Source organism: Giraffa tippelskirchi, chromosome 1 (genome assembly GCF_054371585.1).
Source record: "Giraffa tippelskirchi isolate mGirTip1 chromosome 1, T2T-mGirTip1v1.2.pri, whole genome shotgun sequence".
Classification (NCBI taxonomy): domain Eukaryota; kingdom Metazoa; phylum Chordata; class Mammalia; order Artiodactyla; family Giraffidae; genus Giraffa; species Giraffa tippelskirchi.
Window position 1 is genome coordinate 131,016,261 of NC_137275.1, and position 22,290 is coordinate 131,038,550.

Here is a 22,290-nt window from a genome sequence, read left to right on the forward strand (position 1 = left end):
AATTATTTTAAAAATTTATTAATATATTTTCATTTCATCACTCCCATTTTACAGATGAGGAGAGTGAGGCCAAGAGGTTAGAAAACTTGCCCAAAGTCATCATCTGGGAAATAATGGCACTAGGATTGTAATCTAGGAGATAACCATTTTCTTTTTTTTTTCTTCTTAATCTCTCATTTTAATTTTTACAGTTTAATGGTTTATTACAGTGCAAATACCTAAGTATCCACCATTCCTTCAAAAAACAGATCATGGCCAGCATTCCAGAAACTGCCATTGTACCTCTGTGTTGTGCTTAGTCGTGTCCGACTCTGTTCGACCCTATGGACTGTTGCCTGCCAGGCTCCTCTGTCCATGGGGATTCTCCAGGCAAGAATACTAGAGTGGTTGCCATGCCCTCCTTCAGGGGATCTTCCCAACCAAGGATCAAACCCAGGTCTCCCACATTGCAGGCAGATTCTTTACCATCTGAGCCACCAGGGAAGCCCTCTAGCAAGGTGCTATTCCTCTTTTCCTCGTAAAAGCAACCACTGTTCTTTGACTTTTTACATCAATGACTTCCTTGCTTTAGGAAAAGAACCATTTTCTCTCTTGCTTGCATTGTTGACAATGGGGAGAAGCTCCCGGCTGTGGACCTGAATTTGTTGGGGAGCTGGCAAGTGCCTAAGGAGAGAATGAGCCCCCTTCTGCTTGTGCAGTGCATGCTAACCCTGGGGAGTAACAGGGACTGCCCCCGTCAGCCCGTGGGTTTTGTGTCCTGTGATGGTCCACGTAGCTGGTTCAGAGCTGGCCTGGGTGGAAAGGGAGCTGGCACAGAAAGCTCTGTCTCACCCTGGGAGGGGGTTCTAGGACCCCCTCATGGCACCCAGCGGGGAGGTATGAAGCTGCTCTGAGAAGACCTAAGAACTAGATTTCTGCCAAAGTCAGTCCAGCTCAGCAGCCTGTGGGAGAGGTTGTCCTTGGCCTTTTCCTCCCCTTGGTGTAGATCAGAGGGCCCCTTTCTCCCCCTTCCCCTGTCCTTGCCCCACTTGGTCTCTCTAGGAAAGACTAAGAATCACTGCGGTTTCCCTGCCGTCACCCCCGCCTCGCCCCGCCTTCCCCCACCCCTTCTTTAAAGGGGTTTACTCCCTTTGGGCTGGACATTGTCCACTTGCAGCTCCACCTTTGTGGCTGCATCCGAGGACCCCCTAACTTTCTGGCTCCCAGTTGGGTTTGACCAACAGGAGACGCCAGGATAGAGTTGGAAGGGAGAGAGTTGTTCAGTCTTGCCTACGGTACTACCCTGCACAGTGAGTGGCTCTTTCCCTCCTGACCACTAGATGGAGCTACAGTCCTCACTGGGTTCCAGTAACCCCTCACCTCGCCAGCGCTCCCCCACCCCGAGTTCCCCAGCAGAGCACCTTACCCTCCCTATTGATTTCCCACGGCCCCCTATCTATCTGTATAGATGTTTGACCCACCTCAGTCACTCCATTTGGGTGGACCAGAGGTTTCTTAGCTGAACTGATGTTACCCATCTTAACATGTTTTGAGTTAATTTTGACCCCATCCGGAGGGTCCCAAACCAGCAAATGCTACATCACCTGGAAATTGTTAAAGATGCAACTTTCCAGTGAGTCAGAAACTGAGGGTGGGGTGCAGCAGCCTGGCCCTTCCACCATCCCACTGGCTGGGTTCAATCACACAGCTGTGGGCTTTGGATCTGGGGACCCAGCACAGTCAGGGTGTTCCTGCTCAACACACTTCACATAAAACAGAGTCGCCTGCGTTTGGCCTCTGGCTCCCAGGAGAGGCAGCTCTGACGGTATGTCTGGAGTCTGTGCTCTCAGTTAAAGAAACAGCCAACCCATTTACTAACCATTTGCTCAGTAGAAGTTTAATGGAGAAATATCTGTTTAAAACAATCGGTCAAAAAGAACAGCTCTTTTACAAACAAGTTACGGCAGTGACGAGTCAAAACCCCAGGCTTGATTTCCTGTTCCTTGAACCCACCACCTCAAAGAGGGAAGAGGTGGGTGAGAAGGAGAGATGGGGCCGTTTAAATATTAGCTGGAGGAATTACAAAAATACACTCTGATGTAGCAACAGGGTTGTCATGAAACATGCCATGGGTGGGGAGGGGCCAGGGGGAGTCAGGGAGGGAAAGACAACCAGACGGGGCAGGGCCCGGGGGTGGTGGCCTGGAGGCAAAGCTTGCCTCAGTGCCTTGGGGAGGGGGGAGTCCTGATGCCCAGCCGACAGGTTTGGGGCTGGAGACATGCTGCTTTGGGGATCGCCCGGACACCTGGGGAGACATAAATTAAAATGACAAATTAATGGCAGGTTAAAATGGCAAATCCGACAGTTTTTCTGACCCTTCAATTTGCTTTTCCCTAGTGCCTGATGAATAGAAAAGAGGCAAAGAAAAACTACTAGCACCTGGGACTTTCCTGGTGGTCCAGAGGTTAAGATTTCGGGCTCTAAATGCAGGGGTGCTGTGCTGTGCTTAGTCGCTGTTGTCTCCGACTCTTTGCAACCCCATGGACTGTAGCCCACTGGGCACCTCTGTCCTTGGGGATTCTCCAGGCAAGAATACTGGAGTGGGTTGCCATGCACTTCTCTAGGGGATCTTCCCAGCCCAGGAATAGAACTCGAGTCTCCCGCATTGCAGATGGATTCTTTACCGTCTGAGCCATCAGGGAAGCCCAAGAATATTGGAGTGGGTAGTTTATCCCTTCTCCAGCGGATCTTCCCAACCCAGGAATCGAACGGGTGTCTCCTGCCTTGCAGACAGATTCTTTACCAGCTGAGCTACCAGGGAAGCCCTAAATGTAGAGGGCCCGGGTTCAATCCCTGGTCAGGGAACTAAAATCCCACATGTTGCACAGTGCAGCCAAGTAAATTATTTTTTTTTTTTTAAAAAAAGCTTTATAATCCACATAACTAGCCCCAAAAGCAGCAAGAAGGGGTCCCTGACACCCTCTACACACCTGTTTCCCTGGCCCATAATCTAGCATCAGAACCAACAGAACAAAGGGGAAGCCTCCTGCCCAGAATCAGTTCTCTTATCCCTGGTATCCATATTTGGAATCGCTGTATAGTAATTCATTTCTTCAGGCTAAAAAGAGCCCTCATTTGTGGCTCTCTTATATTACAAGTGCTAACTTCACTGATTCCTCACCAGGAATGAATCTGCTCACTTTCCACCATCTAGAAGGTCAAGGTCTGGGGCAGCGGAAGAGAGGAGGGAAGCATAGGGCCAGGAAAACGGACAGTAGGTATCGGGATCAGTCGCGTACTCTTCACAGGTCTCTCTAGGACTGGTCCTGCACCCCAATGTCCCTTTTTTTTGGTTTTGTTCCATTTGTTATTTTTTTATTGGAGTGTCATTGCTTTATTATGTTGTTAGTGTCTGCTGTACAACAAAGTGAATCAGCTATAAGCATACATATATCTCCTCCCTCTTGAACCTCTCCTTCCCATCCCCCCCTCATCCCACCCTTCTCCATCATCACAGAGCACTGAGCTGAGCTCCCTGTGCTATACAGCAGCTTCCCACTAGCTGTTTTACATGATAGTGTGTATAGTCAATGCTACTCTCTCAACTCCTGCCACCTCTCCCCTTTCCCTTCTGTGTCCACAAGTCCATCCTCTACAGTCTGCGTCTCTATTCCCACCCTGCAAATAGGTTCCTCTGTACCATTTTTCTAGATTCCATATATACCAGTGTCCCTCCATTCTAGAACATCATTACACTTTCTGAATAAGGGTTCTTCATCCCAAGTGTTTGCTTCCCCAATGGCTCAGTGGTAAAGAACCTGCCTGCCAATACAGGAGACACAGGAGACATGGGTCCCATCCCCTGGAGGAGGAAGTGGCAACCCGCTCCAGTATCCTTGCCTGGGGAATCCCATGGATAGAGGAGCCTGGTGGGCTGCAGTCCGTGAGGTCACAAAGAGTTGGACATGATTGAGCACGCACACACACGTCCCATGTGTTGGGTGGCGCCGTTTCCTCCAGCATTCTAAATATAGGTTGGTGTTGGGTGTCTCAGGTGTCCAGAACAGCTCTGGCAATAGGAGTCCCCAGGCCGTGGAGAAATCTCATGTATGTGTGGGGCTGGCTGGGGTGTGTACAGGCGAATAAAGACAGGCTTAAGGGATTCATAAATACACATCCACACTGGAACTCAGCAGCCATGAATGTGTGGAAAAAAGAATCAGCAAGATGGTCGCAGGAGGAGAGCAACCGATAATACCCAGATGACCTGCTTAATATCGCCAGCGTTTCCATCAAGAACTTTATATCTTGAGCAAAGCCACAGACAGAAGCTTGTTACGCGTTTGTTATGTTCCAGTGACTCTCAGTTGGAGGCTTAATAGAAAACTAGAAAAACCAATTGCCTGAATAGGCGCTCAAATAGTTTTTCTAAAAACTAAATTGATTCCTGCTAATGGACTGATTTGAAACTGTCTTTATAAGGTAAATGGTCGTAGTTCAGACTTAGATGTGTCTTCAGGGTGCCCGAGGGTCCTTTTAAAGAAGAATGTCCCTAAGGTTTAGGAGGAAGGTTCGGTGTGTGTGGGGGGACATATGTATACCTATGACTAATTCATGTTGATGTGTGGCAGAAACCAACAATATTGTAAAGCAATTATCCTCCAATTAAAAATTTAACAAGAAGAAGAATATCTTTAAGATTTGGAAGAATTCAGCCCATGCCATTTCTGAAAGATTTTTTATTAGGTCCTGTGTAGATATGGCTTTGGAGAAATGAATGCTTATTAGGGATCCAAGAACATGACTTCAAAACCAGTGCAGGTTAATTCAGGGCCTTCAGAGATTAGTCATTCTGCTAAAATAAACCCGGCAGCCTTTGGCTCGCCACTGAATACATATACCCATATTTGGCAACGGGCGTTTTGCAAACAAGCCAGCCTACCTGCAAAGTGTTATGTGGGCTGCCTTCCTGCTGCAGTGTGGGTGCTCAAGATTCACATGTGGATTAATATACTTTTAAGGAAGATTATTAAGGATCTGGCTACCTTTGACATATCGGAAGCAAAGTAAAAGAGCCCATGCACAAACTTTTTGCCTTTATGCATCTGCGTCAGGCAAAAGCCCCCACTTGGGTAATAATGTTTGAGGAAAGTTTCTGACCAACTGAATAGTTCATTCTGTTAGGGGAAGCTTCTCTCTTTAAGGAGAGATATGAGATGCTGCATGCGAGTCTGCGTGCTCTGTCCTGTCTGACTCTTTTCGACCTCATGGACTGCATGCAACCTGCCAGGCTCCTCTGTCCATGGGATTCTCCAGGCAAGAAGACTGGAGTGGGTTGCCATTTCCTCCTCCAGTGGATCTTCCCAACCCAGGGATTGAACCCATGTCTCCTGCATTGACAGGCAGATTCTTTACCACTGAGCCACCAGGGAAGCCCAGATGAGACCCTGCAGATAATCATATTCCTACATATGAATTAAGGCACATACGCTTAATGATTAGAATTCTTAGATTTTCAGAAAAGTTCATTGTGCTAGTTCCCTCTGCCACTCAAAGTTATGTAGAGGTTAATGGGCTGAGGAAAGCCGAGTTTGTAATGACTGGGAAATAAGTTAGGATCTCTGATATTTATGATCTGATCTGCTTTGTAGGTACGTGTATAAACGAGTGCCTGGGGGAGTAAGAACAGACAGGCAGGGAGATAGGAGGAAGGGCAAGCAAGCAAACAATCACATAACAGAAATGGCACCTGGGCACTTCCCTGGTGGTCCAGTGGTTAAGAATCTGCCTGCCAAGGAAGGGGACATGGGTTCAATCCCTAGTACAGGAAGATCCCACATGCTGTGTGGCAACTAAGCTTGTACACCACAACTACTGAAGCTCTAGAACCCGTGCTCTGCAACAAAAGAAGCCGCCACAGTGAGAAGCCTATGCACTGCAACTAGAGTAGCCCGCACTCGCCACAACCAGAGAAAACCCATGAGCAGCAACGAAGACCCTGTGCAGACAAAAATAATAAATAAAAATTAAAAACAACCAACCAACAAACAAAAAACCAGAAATGGCACCTGGAAAAAGGCAAAATGAGGAAAAATGATGATTCTTTAGTCCCCCTCCTAAAAGTGACTGAGGTCATTAGGGCCAGATTCTGAAAGCCTTGCCCAGGTGCCATCGGCTGCCAAGAACCAGCCCACCTGTGGCAAAGTGATCAGGTGAACAAGTGACATGTGAGAGAAAGAAACACAGAAAGTGTCCTAACAAGAACTGGTCCTAACCAGAGCTCCTTGACTGGGGGAGAGTGGGAAAGTTGAAAGGTTGCCATGGAAGCCAGTCACCTTGAGATACAGGGAGGAGGGGAGGGGACAGCTAAGTCATCTTTGAAGGTGAAACAGCAACATCACAGACATAGATCAGACTCTGCAAATGGCTAAGTGCAGGTCCAGCTCTGGGTCCTTAAAGTCTCAGGGGAAAGGTGAGTGAATGGTTTCTATGGCAACCAGATAGGCGGCCTGGTCCACTTCATTGTCCCCATAGTAACTAAGCTCCTGAAGAGCCATAGAGGAATTAGTTATCTTAACACACTACTATTATCCCCATGGTAACCAGTCTCTTCACCGCAGTGGTGAGCTGTTGGGAGCAATCCCAGGAAAATCTTTGCTCCCAGAAAGAAAAAAAAAAGGTACGCTGGAGCAGTCCTAGGAGCTGAACCCCTGAAGGAGGTGCTGTGGAGTGTGTATATGTGTTTGGGTGCCAACATGTTTCCCTGCGCCGGGGAGGAAGGTTAAGACCGGGTAGAGGAAGTTTCTTCTTGCCCCCAGCTCATTGGGGCCCCACTCACTCATGGGTTGAAGTGGACGGTGCAGCCGGGAGGGGCTCCCCTTCCAGCTACGCATTACCATTCTGGTGCAGGGTGCGCCGACGCTGACTGGACTGCATGCTCAGGACCAGGTACTGCCGCATAAACTCACTGAACCGCTTCTGGTTAGCCAACTTCCGGGCCGACTTCCGGGCCCCGGTAAAGCCCCCGAACCGCTTCTGCAGCTGCTTCTGCTCGACCTCCCCCACCTCCTCCAGCCCGGGCTCTGTCCTCTTCTGCCTTTGGAAGAGGCTCCTGACCCGGGGCATTCGCTTCAGATGCTGCATCTCAGAGGCTCTGGGCTGGTCCGGAGCAGCCGCCACGTGCTCTGGGTCAGCAGGGCTGAGCTGCCAGGCACCCCTGGCCATGACCTTGGTGCATGGAGTCCAGAGAGGGCTAGTGAAGACCTTCCCTTCACACTCGAGGATGCACACCTGCCAAGAGAGAGGTTGGAGGAAAGAGAAAGACCAGGGACATCTGTTAGTTCAAGGCAATGAGGAGATCAAGTACTTTTATTGTCTAGTTTAGGGCTTCCCAGATGGTTCAGTGGTAAAGAATCCGCCTGATACTACAGGAGAAGCAGGAGGTGCGGGTTGGATCCCTGGATTGGGAAGATCCCCTGGAGGAGGAAATGGCAACAGCTCCACTATTCTTGCTGGGATAATCCCATGGACAGAGGAGCCTGGCAGGCTACAATCCATGGGGTCGCAAAGAGTCAAGACACGACTGAGCATGCATGCATGCATTATCTATTTTGGTACCAATCAATGCAAGGGCTTCTGAAGCACTTCTTCAGTACCATGGAGCAGTTTTACATATAGTTACTTAAGTACATAGAATTTCAGAGTTGGAAAGAAACAGAAAACGAACTGGTCCATCTCTGTCATTTCACAAAGAAAGCTGGGGCTCAGAGAGGTGAGGTTAAGTTACCCAGGTAACTCAGCAAGTTAACAAAATGCACAGACAGAGTTATAGTCTTTGTTGGGTTTTTGGAGCCAAATATAGCTTATCAGGATCATCCATAAAGAAACATTTTATTCTGTTCTCTTATCAGGCCTGGGAGAGGTCAGAGTGATTTAAGAAACTGGGGATGTTAAAGCACGTAGTCACGCAGTTAAATCTGCATGGTTATTTTAAGGTCACCTGGTAAAGATCAACCCTGGTGTGATTCATTTTTCACCTTGCATACATTCATCATCACTATCAGTGCATCAGTTATAGAAAATAGGGATCCAATAGAGAACAGACTTATGGTTGCCAAGGTGTAGGAGAGGGTGGAGGAAGGATGGACTGGGAGTTTAGGGTGAGTAGATGCAAAGTATTACATACAGAATGAATGGACAACACAGTCTTACTGTATAGCATAGGGATCTGAATTTAATGTCCTAGGATAAACCATAATGGAAAAGAATATTTTAAAAATTATATATATAATAACCGAGTCACCTTGCTGTACAGCAGAAATTAATACAACATTGTAAATCAACTATACGCCAATAAAAAGGTAGAAAAGGGGGGTTAAGATCCTTTCCAATATAGACAGGTTGGATAATCTGGGACTGTCCGACACAATTCAGTGGACCTGCCAGCTCCCTAGGAACCCCTGCAGCTTCTTTCTCTCCTGGCATCTTCCACCTCTCGTCTAGACCACCAGCCTGACCATGATGTTTCCGTACCTTCCTGACTGGCCCTGACCTTAACCCTTCCCTCCCACATTCCTGTCTCTGATTGGATCTCCTGGAAGCCTCTGCCTCCAAGTTTTTTTTCCTATTGTTTTGGCTTCAGGCTTCCCAGATGGCTAAAGTGATAAAGAATCCACCTGTAAAGCAGGAACCTCAGGAGACACAGCTTCAATCCCTGGTTTAGGAAGATTCCCTGGAGAAGGAAATGGGAACCTGCTCCAGTATTCTTGCCTGGAAAATCCCATGGACAGAGGACTCTGGCAGGCTACAGTCTGTGGGGCCGCAAAGAGCTGGAAACGACTGAGCACCCAAGCACACTTCACCCCAAACACTCCTCTCTGTGTTTTTGGGGTCAGATGAAAACCCCACTTCAGCCTGACCTTGACATCATGGTGAGCAGGAAGCTGCAGAGCCCTTCATCAAAGCTTGGAGTCTTTGTTTTATTTATTTAATTTTTAGTTTTTTTGGAAGCACCATGCAGCATGTGGGATCTTAGTTCCTGGATCAGATATCAAACCTGCACCCACTGCACTGGAAGCTTGGAGTCTTAACCACTGGACTTCAAGAGAGTCCCAAACCAGTGAGTCCGTGCCTGGCTTACAGGGCATCAGGAGTTACTGCTCTGGTTGGGCAGGTGCTGGATGTGAGAAGATGCGTGTGCGCCCCAGTGGCCCTCTCTGGGAAGCAAACACTCCCTCCAGGGTGTTCAGAGCGGCACACATGCCTCTATGGGCAAGGTTTCCAACTTTATCTCTAACCGAGTAGTGAGATGTGCATGCAGCTTCAATTACAGACTTCACCAGCTGTTCCAGCAAATCCTCAAAACATGTCCTTCAGTCTGACTTCTCCTGCTTGCCTTTACCACTCTGCCCCTGCCCTCCTTTTGTTGCTGCCAAGCTTCTCCAAGATATGGTCATGCTCATGCCTCTACTTCAGCATCTCCCACTTTCTCCTCCTGACTTCTGTGTAAGGAATCAAATCTCCATCTTTTTTTTGGGGGGGGGGTGGGACACACAACGCAGCTTGTGGGGATCTCAGTTCCCCTACCAGGGACTGAACCCATGTCACAGCAGTGAAAGCCCGGAATCCTACCAGTGGACTACCAGGTATTGTTGTTGTTTAGTTGCTAAGTTTCGTCCAACTCTTTTGAGACCCCATAGACTGTAGCCCAGCAGGCTCCGCTGTCCGTGGGATTTCCCAGGCAAGAATACTGGAATGGGTTGCCTTTTCCTCCTCCAGGGGATCTTCCTGACTCAGGGATAGAACCCGAGTCTCCTACATTGGCAGATGGATTCTTTCTTTACCACTGGGCCACCTGAGAACTCCTAAATCTCCATCTTATTAAAGATGTCACTTCAGGTGTTTGTTACTAGCAAGTGACTTTAATTCTTATCTGATATACTTTTTCAGTATGAGTGGAACAAGTTTGAATGAAGTACTGATTGTAGCATATATATCAGTACTTCACTCCTACTTTTTTCCACCCCAAGTCTTTTTGCTCTGTCTCTCTGAACGTCACTTTACTCCCCAGCTGGTTCAGGTTTAGAACCCCTAGCATCTCTCCAGCATTCCCCTTCTCAGGACCCCATTTCTCCATCCAGTCAGTATGTAAGTCTGCCATCTCCTTTCCATCCCCTCTGCCTAATTTTCTCTTGGAGGTGCTGTGAAGCAAGGAGAACAGGTGAGTCCTGTTCAAAAACCCCAAACTACCTGATGGATTTCGGGGAGAAGTTTTTATAGGCAAGATTTGGGGTGAAGGCTGCAGGGTGTATGACTTTATTCTGAATGGCTGGTGGTAACAGATGTTCCAGGAATCTTGTGCTCAGCCTGAAGTTACCATCCTCCAGCTGGGTGGGGCCTTAGGTCCCACAGAAGATATCAAAGGTCGTCGTCTTCATTCAGTCGCTAAGTCGTGTCTGACTGCAACCCACAGACTGCAGCACACCAGGATTTCTGTCCTTCACCACCTCCCGGAGTTTTCTCAAACTCCTGTCCATTGAGTCGGTGCCACCATCCAATCATCTCATCCTCTGTAATCTCCTTCTTTTCCTGCCTCCAACTTTCTCAGCATCCAGGTCTTTTCTAATGAGTCAGCTCTTGGAACTCAAAGGTATTGTTATGTATATTCCTTGAGGCGGAAACAAGAATGGCTGCACTATTGTTTGACTGCTCCTCCCTGCTCTGGGCATTCCTTACCTTCCCTGATTAGCAACTTCCCTTTGGAACTCAGGGCAGGTTCAGGAGACTGAACGAAGCCTATTTCCTACAAACAAGAATTGGGGGACACAGAAAGGACTTGTACCCAGGAGGACCCCCAGGGTCCTGCTCCATTTCACAAGGACATTGGCAAACAACCTATAATGTATAGGGCAGCCCACCCCCCACCCCAGCAAATAATTATCCAGCTTAATACATCCACAGAGTCTGAGAAACCCTACTCTACAGAGTCAAGAAGGAAGCAGAAAGCATGGGTAACATTGGGAAAGCCAGTAGAAGTGAAATAGGAGGGAAATGGGAAGGACAAAACCTCTAATCAAATGACATAGCCCTAGAGAATACGATATAAGCTGGTGAGAACCGACTAGATACAAGATGGCGGAAAATTAGACTTCCAGTGAACCTTGAGCCTCTTCATATGCTCACTGTGATATTAGCATCTAAATGACACACCTACAGGTGCCATGAAAGTTCAGAGGCTGATCATAAAAGATCAAAAAGTGGGCGGTGGCCCAATTCCAGAAAATCTCTACCCCTTTTTCAAAATAACTGGAATAATTCTCCTACTCATTAGGCCATGAAATCACCCAGCCCATAAAAACTAACCACCCCATGTTTGGGGGCCTCTTGCCTTCTGAGATGGCCCACACTCTGTCTGTGAAATGTATTTCTTCCAGGGCCATTATTTCCTTTTGAGACAGACGGCATTCTGTCTATGGAATGTGTATCTCTAAATAAATCCACTTCTTACCTATCACTTTGTCTCTTATTGAATTCTTTCTGCAAGGAGACGTAAAGAATCTAAGCTTCATTAAGTCCTGAGACCAGGTGTGCAATCTCAATTAAAAGACAGTGGATTCAGGGGCTTCCCTGGTGGTCCAGTGGTTAAGACTCTGAACTCCCAATGCAGGGGACTTGGGTTCCATCCCTGGTCAGGAAATTAGATTCCTCATCCTGCTACTAAGGACTTTCCAGGTGGCTCCTTGGTAAAGAATCTGCCTGCCAATACAGGAGGCACAGGAAATGTGGGCATTGATCCCTCTGTCAGGAAGACCCCCTGGAGAAGGAAATGGCAACCCTTTCCAGTATTCTTGCCTAGAGAATCCCATGACCGAAGAGCTTGGAGGGCTACAGTCCATGGGGCCAAAAAGAGTCAGACTTGATTGAGTGACTGAGCACACACCCACTCCCACGTGCCACAATGAAAATCCAGCATGTGAGAATGAAAACTCCAGTGTGTTGCAACTAAGACCTGGAGTGGGTTCAGGTTCCATCCCAGGATTTGGCTGGGTTCAAGTCCCAACTTGAGTTGTGCGGTCTCATAAGTGTAGACTTGTAGGACTCAAAAGGACCTTTGAACACACTTGGTTCAGTCCTCACGTGGATAGGATCCTCAAAATGCTCGTTGCCTTGTTCTGCTCTGTCCATTTACAGGAACAGGTGGAAACTGTTAAGCCTAGAGGCTCTCAGATCTGCAAGCCCCTGGGTTTCTAAGCCCAGATGGTAATTATATTGCATGTCAATCAGAGAAAATGAAATTCTATGATCAAACCAGATGCATAGCCCTTACCGAGACTCAACATACTGTTAGATGATTAGGTACTAAAAAACGGATCTTGATTCTTGATTTAGGAGAAGGTTTGGGGGCAAAAAAATGAGGAATCCAAATTGACAGCAGCATTTGTAGCACCAGATGGGCATATGAGCTTACTGACTACACTCTCTGGTCTGAGGGACTCACCAGCCTGTTTGCAGAGATGGGTTAATGGCCCATTACGTGAGCTGGACACATTTTCACAGCCCACTCTGATGACATTGCTATATTCAGACACAGCGTGGAGGAGCATCTGGAAAGTCCCAGATTGGTGCCAAATTGATCTGTAAAGCTGGGCTTTGCAGGGGGAGGGAAGACAATGAGCACAGGGTCATCTGAATGTCTAGAATCAAAGATTAGTGAGCCCAATGGAAGGGAAATAAACAACTCATTGAGATGTCATGTTTCTGCCTCTAAGGAATCCAGCCACTTCTGATCAAGAGACATTTGGGACCTATTTGCTTTGGGAGGTTCTGCCAGTATATCTGAGAGCCAATGCTAGTGGGCCAGCAGATGCATAGTACAAAAGAAACATGCATTAGGGACTCCTACGGCAAGTCAACTACTAAGATTTTCTGTGTAATGAAGACAGAAACTACCAGGAGTAGTAACTCTTCTGCTGTTAATAGAGTTTTAGGGAATTTAAATAAGTTTCCCCAGATCTTTCTTGGCTTCCCTGGTGGCTCAGGGATAAAGAATCTGCCTGCCAATGCAGGAGATACGGGTTTGATCCCTGGGTCGGGAAGATCCCCTAGAGAAGGAAACGGAAACCCACTCCAGTATTCTTGGCTGGGAAATCCCATGGACAGAGGAGCCTGTTGGGCTACAGTCTGTGAGGTCACAAAGAGTTGGACATGACTGAGTGACTAAACTACTACAACAACAACAAAACAGACCTTTCTTGGGAGTTACCTTCTTCTTGGTCACTAAAATAACTCAGTGAATCTAGTTTTTTTCTTCATCAACTGGTAGGGTAAGGACCATTCTCAATTAGCTGAAAGCCCAGGACTTTCCAATCATTTGGCTTGTGTGCTAGTCATTTACTGACCGAAGTGATAGTCTAACAAAAAGGCAGGCATGCTTGGACCATTGCCCTGGAGTGAGAACAAATGAAATTCCTGATGAAGCCAAGGGTCCTGAAGGTCCTGGGAATAGATTAGGATTGCATCATTTGGTGGAAGGATGGGAGGGGGGGACAGTGACCCTTGCCTAAATATCTGAGTCCCCCCATCTTTCACAGAGGGGACATAGTCAAGGGTTGCAAGATTTGGAAGTGAAATGTGGTTGCCTCAATTCTAGGCATTTCATAAAACTTAAAAAAAAATAGGTTAAAAGTGAATACAAGCTAGAAACACCCAGGCAACCAGGTCCTTTGGGGGTCACCAGGCACTTGCAGAGGTCATCCATCACTCTGAAGCAGGAACTGGCCATTTTCTTACAGTGTTTTCCAGACCCCAGAGATTTAAGATGCTACGAAGAAATAGAAACGAGCTCCAAATTCCTTCCTGGCTTTGAAAGACACCTGTGTAAAACCTCTACCACATCTGCACCTATTAGGAGACTAAAAGGTCTTGCAATGTTACAGTTTCCCTGTGCTTGCATGCTAAGTCGCTTCAGTTGTGTCCAACTCTTTGTGACCCCATGGACTGTAGCCCATCAGGCTCCTCTGTCCATGGGATTCTCTCGGCAAGAATACTGGAGGGGGTTGCCATTTCCTTCTCCAGGAGATATTCCAGACCCAGGGTTCGAACCCACATCTCTTTCATCTCCTGCATTGGCAGGAGGGATCCCACTAGCGCCACCTGGGAAGCCCTGCAGTTTCCATGGGACCTGTTTATTGAGTACTGCCCTGTGTGCTGGCGAAGCCCAGATTAATCGGCAAAGAAAGCGCCTAAGAGATAGCCCAGCAGATGCAAGTAATTGTCAGAGAACGAAGGAGCTAGGGGCTAGCTCAATTGGAGACTGGTGGAGAATCAGCAAGGCATCCTCTCCTAAGAGTAGTATTGAAGGGCTTATTGGCTGGGGGAGGGGTCGGAGGTATAAGCAAGATGGCAGGACAGGTTCTTGGAGCTGTGGGGAGGGAAGGGATGCATGGATTTCCCGGTAACTATGGAAAGTGATGGGAGCCCAGCAGAGAGGAGGCGAAGAGTGTGCCTGCTGCCTGGGGAAAGCAGACGCTGGGAAGGAGAAAGGACATGGAGGTAAGAACAGGGAATCTTGGCTATCACTTGTGTTTTGGGGGGGGCAGGAAGAGGAATGGGGCTCTAACAGGAGGCAGAAAAGGAAGAGTCAGAGTGGAGAAGAGAGCGGGGTTCACCCGGAGAGGATGAGGAGGGGAAGCCTGCACATTGGCGAAGGTTTCTGTGGTTAGGAACTGCTGGTGACCTTTGAGATTGGCTAAGGAGTTAAGGCCGGCTTCACAGGTGGGGCAGTGTTATCTGCCTGCAGTGCAGGAGACACGAGTTCGAGTCGCGGGGTAGGGGAGGTCCCCTGGAGAAGGAAATGGCAACCCACACCAGTATTCTTGCCTGGAGAATCCCACGGACAGAGGAGCCTGGCAGGCTACAGTCCATGCGGGCGGATACTCCTGAGCAACTGAGCTCGAGCCCAACAAGGCGGCGAGGCAAGCGTGAGGGGGTCCAAGTTGCAAATGTAGATACTCTTCCAAAAAGAGGACAAGAAAGGGAAGGAAAGAGCAAGTGGGAGATGGGAAAAAAGAATTTCCAGCAGGAAAATCAGTGATACACAGAAAGGGGGAAGAAGCAGCAGCAAAAGCACAGATCCTGAGATGACAATAAGGAGGCTGGAGGGAACCTGCCCCTGGTGGCCTCTGTCATCTCACAACCGGCACCCAAGGTCGAGGTGTCCCGGGAGCTGGAACATCACAGTGCTTCACAGTCAGGCATAATGTTTGCTCTCAACAAGTCACCTAAATCTGTGAATGCTTTACTTTGTAAAAAACAAAACAAAACAAAAAACTAGCGCAGACTCAGTGTTATCCTTACAGTTCAGCTCCAAACACTTTTTTTTCTATTGTAAAATCCAAATACCATCAAATTTATACTGGAACCATTTTTAAGCGTATAGCTCAGCAGCATTAAGAACATTCACTTTGTTGGGTTACCATCAACCCTTGCCCCCACCTCTAGAAATTTTTCATTTTCCCGAACTGAAACTTGGTATTCATCAAACACTAACTCCCCTCTCCCTGTTTCCCCAGCTCTTGGCAGCCCCATTCTACTTTCTGTCTCTATGACTCTGACTGCTCTTGGAACCTCAGGTAAGTGCAATCCTACAGTATTTGTTGTTTTATGACAGCATACATCTTCAGGGCTCATCCATGATGTAGCCTGTATCACAATTCCCTTCCTTTTTAAAAGCTGCATAATATTCCATTGTCCGCATCGACTATGTTTTGTTTATCCATTTGTCTCTCATCGGTCACTTGAGTCTTTTCTACTTTTGACTATTGTGAGTAAACATAAACATGGGTGTACACATGTCCTCGTGCTTTTTGGAGTGGGAGATACAGGATTGCAGTTAAAGCTTGTGATTCAATATTGTGCACAACTTTCAGTCTTTGTCAAGATTGCAACGATGATGAGATTATTCCTTAATTAACTCCTTCACTGGTTTACCTGTGAACTAGAGGTCTGCTCTGTTGACTGAGACCAAGGGAAAGCATTTTGTTTTGAGTGAAATTTTAAGCCTCTCTGGGCTGCACAGAAAAGGCATGTGGGTCTTCTGTGTTCTAGCCAAATCCAGCTTTCCTCAGTTCCTTACACGCCACTCCCCTCCCCCCAAGAGGCATTTGCACATGTGACCTCCTCCCACCCTCCCCACCCCGTGCCTCCCTCATTACCTGGGCACCTGGGCTCACTCCCTGCCTCTTCAATCATCTTTAGGTCTCCTTAGAGGCTTCAGTTCCTCCCAAAGCCCCCTCCACCCCTCTAGACTAGGTTGGGGTCCACTGCTCTTGCTTCCCCATTGCTCAGTAATTGCTCTCAGGAAAGGATCATGAGTTCTTCTCTCCCACTGTCTGTCTGCTCACCTTGGGGCCTTTGCTCTAGCCCAGTGCTTGGTGCATAGTAGGTGCTTGATGAATAGTAGGTGCTTGGCACGTAGTAGGTGCTCAGAAAACCCACAGTGACTGAAGGAGGAGGATGGATGATCTTTGAATGGGTTCTCGGGAGCTTCTTCATGATTTGGTGATTATTACTGCTCAGAAAACAGGCTCGAAAGCCACTGAGGTGGCATGGGAGGAGCGTGGTGTCTTGGTTGGTCAGGGGGCTGTGTCTGTTCACGTTTGTGTGTCAGCCCAATGTGGGTACTTGGTCTCTATATTTGTACACTTGCCTCAAGGAACAGGAGGGAAAAGGTTGCTCTTAAAATTGAGGAGTTCCAAACATGACATCTTTTGAAAGGAGTTTTCTTGACTACAAGGATAAAGTAATCGAGTTATATTGGATTTAGTAGGAGAGGAATAACTATTTAAACGGTAATGAAAGCAGTGGAGAAAGCAGCTGACTTAGTGAAATTTAGTGCTCAAATAAACAAATTAAATACAAGAGAGCACGTAGGTGTTCACTGTAGATTTGTCTATAATTCAAAACTGGAGGACAACTCACGTGCTCAGCAGGAGGGATTGGGTAAGCCAAGTATACTTAAAATAATGTTAATAACAGGAAACTTATCTTGGTATAACATACCAAGTGAAAAAACTAAGATTTTTTTCTCCGGTGAGATTAAAGAGATTTAATTTTCTCTTTTCATAGTTCTTGGAATTTGCCAAATTCTCTAGAATGAGTGTGCATGGTTTTAATAATAGGAACAAAACAGCAGCCTGGGTGGGTCTTTACTCGAATGTGGAAACATGGGATGATGACAGGGTTTGCTTCTTAGGGACCATCCCACACTGGGGGAATCATGTGACCTGGGAAGTGAGGGGAAGACAGGGTCCAACCTCCTGGACCTACCTCGAGGTTGAAGCTGTCAAGAGTGGGGCGGAGCTTCTCTCTGCAGACCAGACAGTCCTTCTGACAGCTGCTGGACACGCTGGAGAAGAGGCTGAGCAGCAGGAGGTCACAAAACAGGATTTTCATGGTGCAGGAGCCAGAAGCTGGATGCTGAAACACAAGCGAGGGTGGGCACCATTAGCACAGACCTTCTCTGGGGGCCGGTAAGGGCTGGAGACCCTCATGCAGGGCACAGTGCCCTGGATTCCACTTCCCAGGAGGGGCTGGATGGTCGAGGACACAGGTGGCCCAGGCCTGTCTGCCAGGGCTGATGTTCACGCACAGGCTAGCATCTGGGTTCTGGGTGGGGATGGGGAAGCAGGCACACCTGTTACTTCTGCCATCCAACTGGCCTCCACGTGCATGAGTGATTCCAGGGAGCTGAAGGTCCCATTTGCAAGGCCCACTTGTGGCCTTGAGACAGCCCCTCCCAGTCTCAGTTTTCACAGCTCTTAATGGGAAACACTGGTACCTGTCTTGCCCCAGGGCTGTTGCAAAAATGAGATCCATAAGAAATGTTTTGCAGAGTGTGAGATGTGTAACATAGGAGATTTATGAATGACTCATCCTCCCCTGCCTTGGCCAGGAATGCCCTGCAGCCCCAAATTCACTCTTCTGGGAAGCATCTGCTAGGTTTCTTGTCTGTTTCTCCTCCTTGATGGGAGCCAGCTCCCTGCACACAGAGCTAATATGTTCACCTTGTTATTCTGTGCAAAGCACAGGGCCAGGCAGATGGAGTCATTTATTGAAAAATGACCAAAGAGACTATTCTAAGGTAATAGCGCCAGTGATTATGAGTTAGATCAGTCATTTATATTCTTTATAAATATAAAGATGCCTCAAAGATGTGCAGTTCTTCCTGTTTCCCTTTAAATTTACCCTGTGATCGAGTCTCCTGCATCGGAAAGCTATTTTCTTGGACTGCATCACTTTGGGTCCCTGTAGAATCAACTTTATTTGGAGGGTTAAATGGAAAGGGGAACGAGGGAGCTTTCTGGAAATGTGAAATGTTTTTGATTGAGGTGTACCTCACAGGGGTGTATACGTTTGCCAGAAATTCACTGAATTGTACATTTAGATTCTGTGTGTTTCATTGTGTGTAAATTTTACCTTAAGTATTCAGCGTAGAAAAACAAATAATGGCCTTTATTACTTTTTCATTAGACTACACTGAGACAATGTATAAGCTTTACTGTTCAAATACAGTCTGCAGACCAGCAGCATCTCCTGGGATCTTGTAAGCAATACAGAATTTCGGTCCCTACCCCAGATCTACTGAATCTGGATCTGTCTTTTTAGTAAGATTCTCAGGTGATTTGTACACATGCTAGAGTTTGAGAAGCAGAGGTAGAAAATGGTTATGCAATGGAGCTAGTCAGTGGGAGGAGGAGAGGGGCTGATCCATGGCCACTGGCCATGTAGGGAAACCACTCCAGCTCTTCTTGGGCATCATCCAAGCTTTTCATACCAAGAATATGTCAACTGAATCAATGCTCAATGTTTGTTAAGTTATTGAGGTGACGTCTGAGATGGGTTTTGAATAATGAGTGAGAGTTTGCCACTAGCTATTTTTTCACATGGTAGCGTATATATTCAATCCTACTCTCCCAATTCATCCCTCTTTCCCCTCCTCCCGTGTCCACATGTCCATTCTCTACATCTGCATCTCTGTTTCTGCCCTGCAGACAGGTTCATCTGTACCATTTTTTTAGATTCCACATATATGCATTAATATATGATATTTGTTTTTCTCTTTCTGACTTCCTTCACTCTGTATGACAGACTCTATCTAGGTCCATTCACATCTCTACAAATGACCCAATTTTTTTTATGGCTGAGTAATATTCCATCATATATATGTACCACATCTCCTTTATCCATTCATCTGTTGATGGACATTCAGGTTGCTTCCATGTCCTGGCTATTTTAAGTAGTGCTGCAATGAATATTGGGGTACATGTGTCTTTTCTCAGGGCATATGCCCAGTAATGGGGTTGCTAGGTAATATGGTACCTGTGTATAGCACAGGGAGCTCAGGTCAGTGCTCTGTGAACACCTAGAGGGGTGGGGTGGGGGTGGGGAGGGAGGGAAGTTCAAGAGGGACAGAATAGATGTATACCTATAGCTGATTCTTGGACTGCAAGTTTGCAGTTTCTTGGACTGCAAGGAGATCCAATCAATCCATCCTAAAAGAGATCAATCCTGGGTGTTCATTGGAAGGTCTGATGTTGAAGCTGAAGCTCCAATACTTTGGCCACCTCATGCGAAGGGTTGACTCATTGGAAAAGACCCTAATGCTGGGTAGGATTGGGGGCGGGAGGAGAAGGGGACGACAGAGGATGAGATGGTTGGATGGCATCACCGACTCGATGAACATGGGTTTGGGTAGACTCCGGGAGTTGGTGATGGACAGAGAGGCCTGGCGTGCTCAATTCATGGGGTCGCAGAGAGTCAGACACGACTGAGCGACTGAACTGAACTGATAGCTGATTCACTTCATTGTACAGCAGTGACTAACACAACATTGTAAAGCAATTATACTCCAGTTATAACAAAAAGAGTTTGCCAAGAGGACAAAGAAGACACAGGAATGACTTTCCAAAGGCATAGGGACTTCCATGGTGGTCCAGTGGTTAAGATTCCATGCTGCCAATGGAGGGGGTACGGATTTAATACCTGGTCAGGGAACTAAGATCCCACCTGCCACATGGCACAGCTGAAAGATAAGCAAAAAAATAAAGACATAGAGGAATGGAGAACACAGCATGGGTGGGAGGGGATGGTGAGCAGGCAGCCTTCCCGGGGCCATCTTCCTAAGGGAAGCACCTTCCAAGAGAGAGCCCATTCCAGGTGAAACAGGGTCATGTTTGCCATCTAAAGGGTTCAACCTCTACTCGACACATTGGGAGGTCTGTGCTAACGAACAATGAACTTGAACATGTATTCAAATGTTGTCGTTGTTTAGTTGCTAAGCTGTGTCCAACCCTCTTGTGACGCCAGGGACTGTCTTTTCAAATGAATATGCCTCAAATGCATCTTTCTCCTATATCTCAGGGGCTAGTGCCTTAGTTGAGATTTATCACCTTGGTTATTGTGATCACCCTCTAATTAGTCCACCGAATGATCCAGCCTCCCACCAAGCCATCTCCACGTCTGATGATTCTCTCATTCTTGAATTCTCTAATCCCCCGTGGGACTCAGCCCCGCTCCCACCCAGCTCTCTGGCTTCAGCTCCTGTCGTTCAACCTTGAATCTCCTCCAGTCCTCATGAGTCGACACATAATTTCCAAATCTACCAGGTCCCTTCGTGCCTCTGTGTCTTGGTCCCTGCTCTTCCTTCTGCTCAGAATCCCTGTCTCCAGCTCACACTTTATACAGGAATTATCCCCCCGGGGGAAGCCCTCCCTGGTCTGAGTTAGATGAGTCTCCTCTGTTTGTGTGGCATTGTGAAGTACATCACAGCAGGGAGAAGTGAGCCCTGGGGACCTGTCTGTCAAACAGACACAACAGACCTGTGAGATGGGGTTGCTAGGATTCCTGTTTTCTTTTGAAAAAAACTTTAATTTTATAATTGATTAACAATGTTGTGTTAGTTTGAGGTGTACAGCACAGTGATTCACTTATACATATTTCAGATTCTTTTCCCCATGTAGATTATTACAGACTATTGAGTAGAGGCCCTTGTGTTATACAGTATAGTGTGTATATGTTACACACTACAGTATAGTTATACAGTATGTTATACAGTATAGTGTGTATATGTTAATCCTAGCCTCCTGATTTATCTGCTCCAACCCCCCCAGGCACAGCCTTTCCCCTTTGGTAACCATAAGTTTGTTTTCTGTGTCTGTGAGTCTGTTTTGTAAATAAATTCATTTGTATCATTTTTTTTAAGATTCCACGTATTAGTGATATCATATAATTTGTCTTTCTCACTTAATATGATAATCTATGTTGCTGCAAATGGCATTATTTCATTCTTTATGACTGAGTAATATTCCACTGTATATATATGTATCGCTGCTTGTTTATCCATTCATTTTTCCATGGACATTCAGGTTGCTTCCATGTCTTGGTCATTGTAAACAGTGCTGTTGTGAACATTGGAGTGCATGTACATTTTTGAATTGTTTTTTTTTCTGGATACATGCCCAGGAGTGGGATTGCAGGAGCATATGGTAGCTCTACTTTAGTTTGGGTTTTTTTAAACAGAGGTATTTGTATTTTCTCATCTTCTCATTACTGCAGACTGCCTGGGTCTGCAAAATCCCACGTCTGCAACTCAACCTCTCAAGTTCTCATCTGTAAAACGGGGACAGTAAGAGTAACTATCTTACAGGATGATTAATGGGTTGATATCTTTAAAATATCAACTTGGCACAGCTAAAATAGCACCTAGCACAGAACAAGTATAACAAAAGCTTGTCAAAGAAAGAGCCCAGGACATAGCCTTCACTCTGTAATACTATTATTGTCTGCCGTGTGGCACTTAGCTCTCTACACTTATGTGTCTATTTCTCCCATTGGGCTGTGACTTCCTGAAGGGCAGAAATCATGTTCTATGATTCTCTGAATTTCCAGTACCCAGCGCAGGGCCAGGTGCTTAGGAGGTGCTCAAGAAAGTCTGATAGATGACAGTGGAGTGTCTCAGGGGTGTTCTTTCTTCACAAATGAGAGTTGGGGAGTGTTTAGGAGGCCCCCCACTTCCCTGGGAGCCTGGAATGCTCAGGCATGGAAGCCACTTCAGGACCTGCCTGACAAATTGCTGTGCTTAAGTCACTCAGTCGTGTCCTACTCTTTGCGACCCCATGGACTGCAGTCTGCCAGGTTCCTCGGTCCATGGGGATTCTCCAGGCAAGAATACTGGAGTGGGTTGCCATGCCTTCCTCCAGGGGATCTTCCCAACCCAGGGATCAATCCCAGGTCTCCCACATTGCAGGAGGATTC

General features: G+C 47.0%; 1 protein-coding gene across 2 annotated transcripts; it reads right to left on the reverse strand.

Annotated features, from left to right (window-relative positions):
• Window positions 1-1,849: 1,849 nt before the first annotated feature.
• PNOC (prepronociceptin) lies at window positions 1,850-20,775 on the reverse strand. 2 transcript variants are annotated; one of them, XM_081496914.1, is made up of 4 exons: window positions 20,427-20,775; window positions 17,305-17,454; window positions 6,818-7,269; window positions 1,850-2,284 (listed from the first exon to the last, which is right to left on the reverse strand). In XM_081496914.1, exons 2-3 carry the CDS (start codon window positions 17,428-17,430, stop codon window positions 6,865-6,867), a joined length of 531 nt encoding a protein of 176 aa, XP_081353040.1. In that variant the 5' UTR covers window positions 17,431-17,454; window positions 20,427-20,775; the 3' UTR covers window positions 1,850-2,284; window positions 6,818-6,864. The 2 variants fall into 2 exon arrangements, with proteins under 2 accessions (XP_081353040.1, XP_081353029.1); XM_081496903.1 differs by lacking the exon at window positions 20,427-20,775 and having other exon boundaries at window positions 6,876-7,269; window positions 17,305-17,430.
• Between the last annotated feature and the right edge of the window lie 1,515 nt (window positions 20,776-22,290).

Coding starts and splice junctions, on each gene's coding strand:
- PNOC (XM_081496903.1), bottom strand. CDS start 17,430: ATGAAAATCCTGTTTTGTGACCTCCTGCTGCTCAGCCTCTTCTCCAGC. Junction 7,270..17,304: donor TTGACAGCTTCAACCTCGAG/GTAGGTCCAGGA, acceptor CTCTCTTGGCAG/GTGTGCATCCTCGAGTGTGA. Junction 2,285..6,875: donor GCGCACCCTGCACCAGAATG/GTAATGCGTAGC, acceptor ATGTCTCCCCAG/GTGTCCGGGCGATCCCCAAA.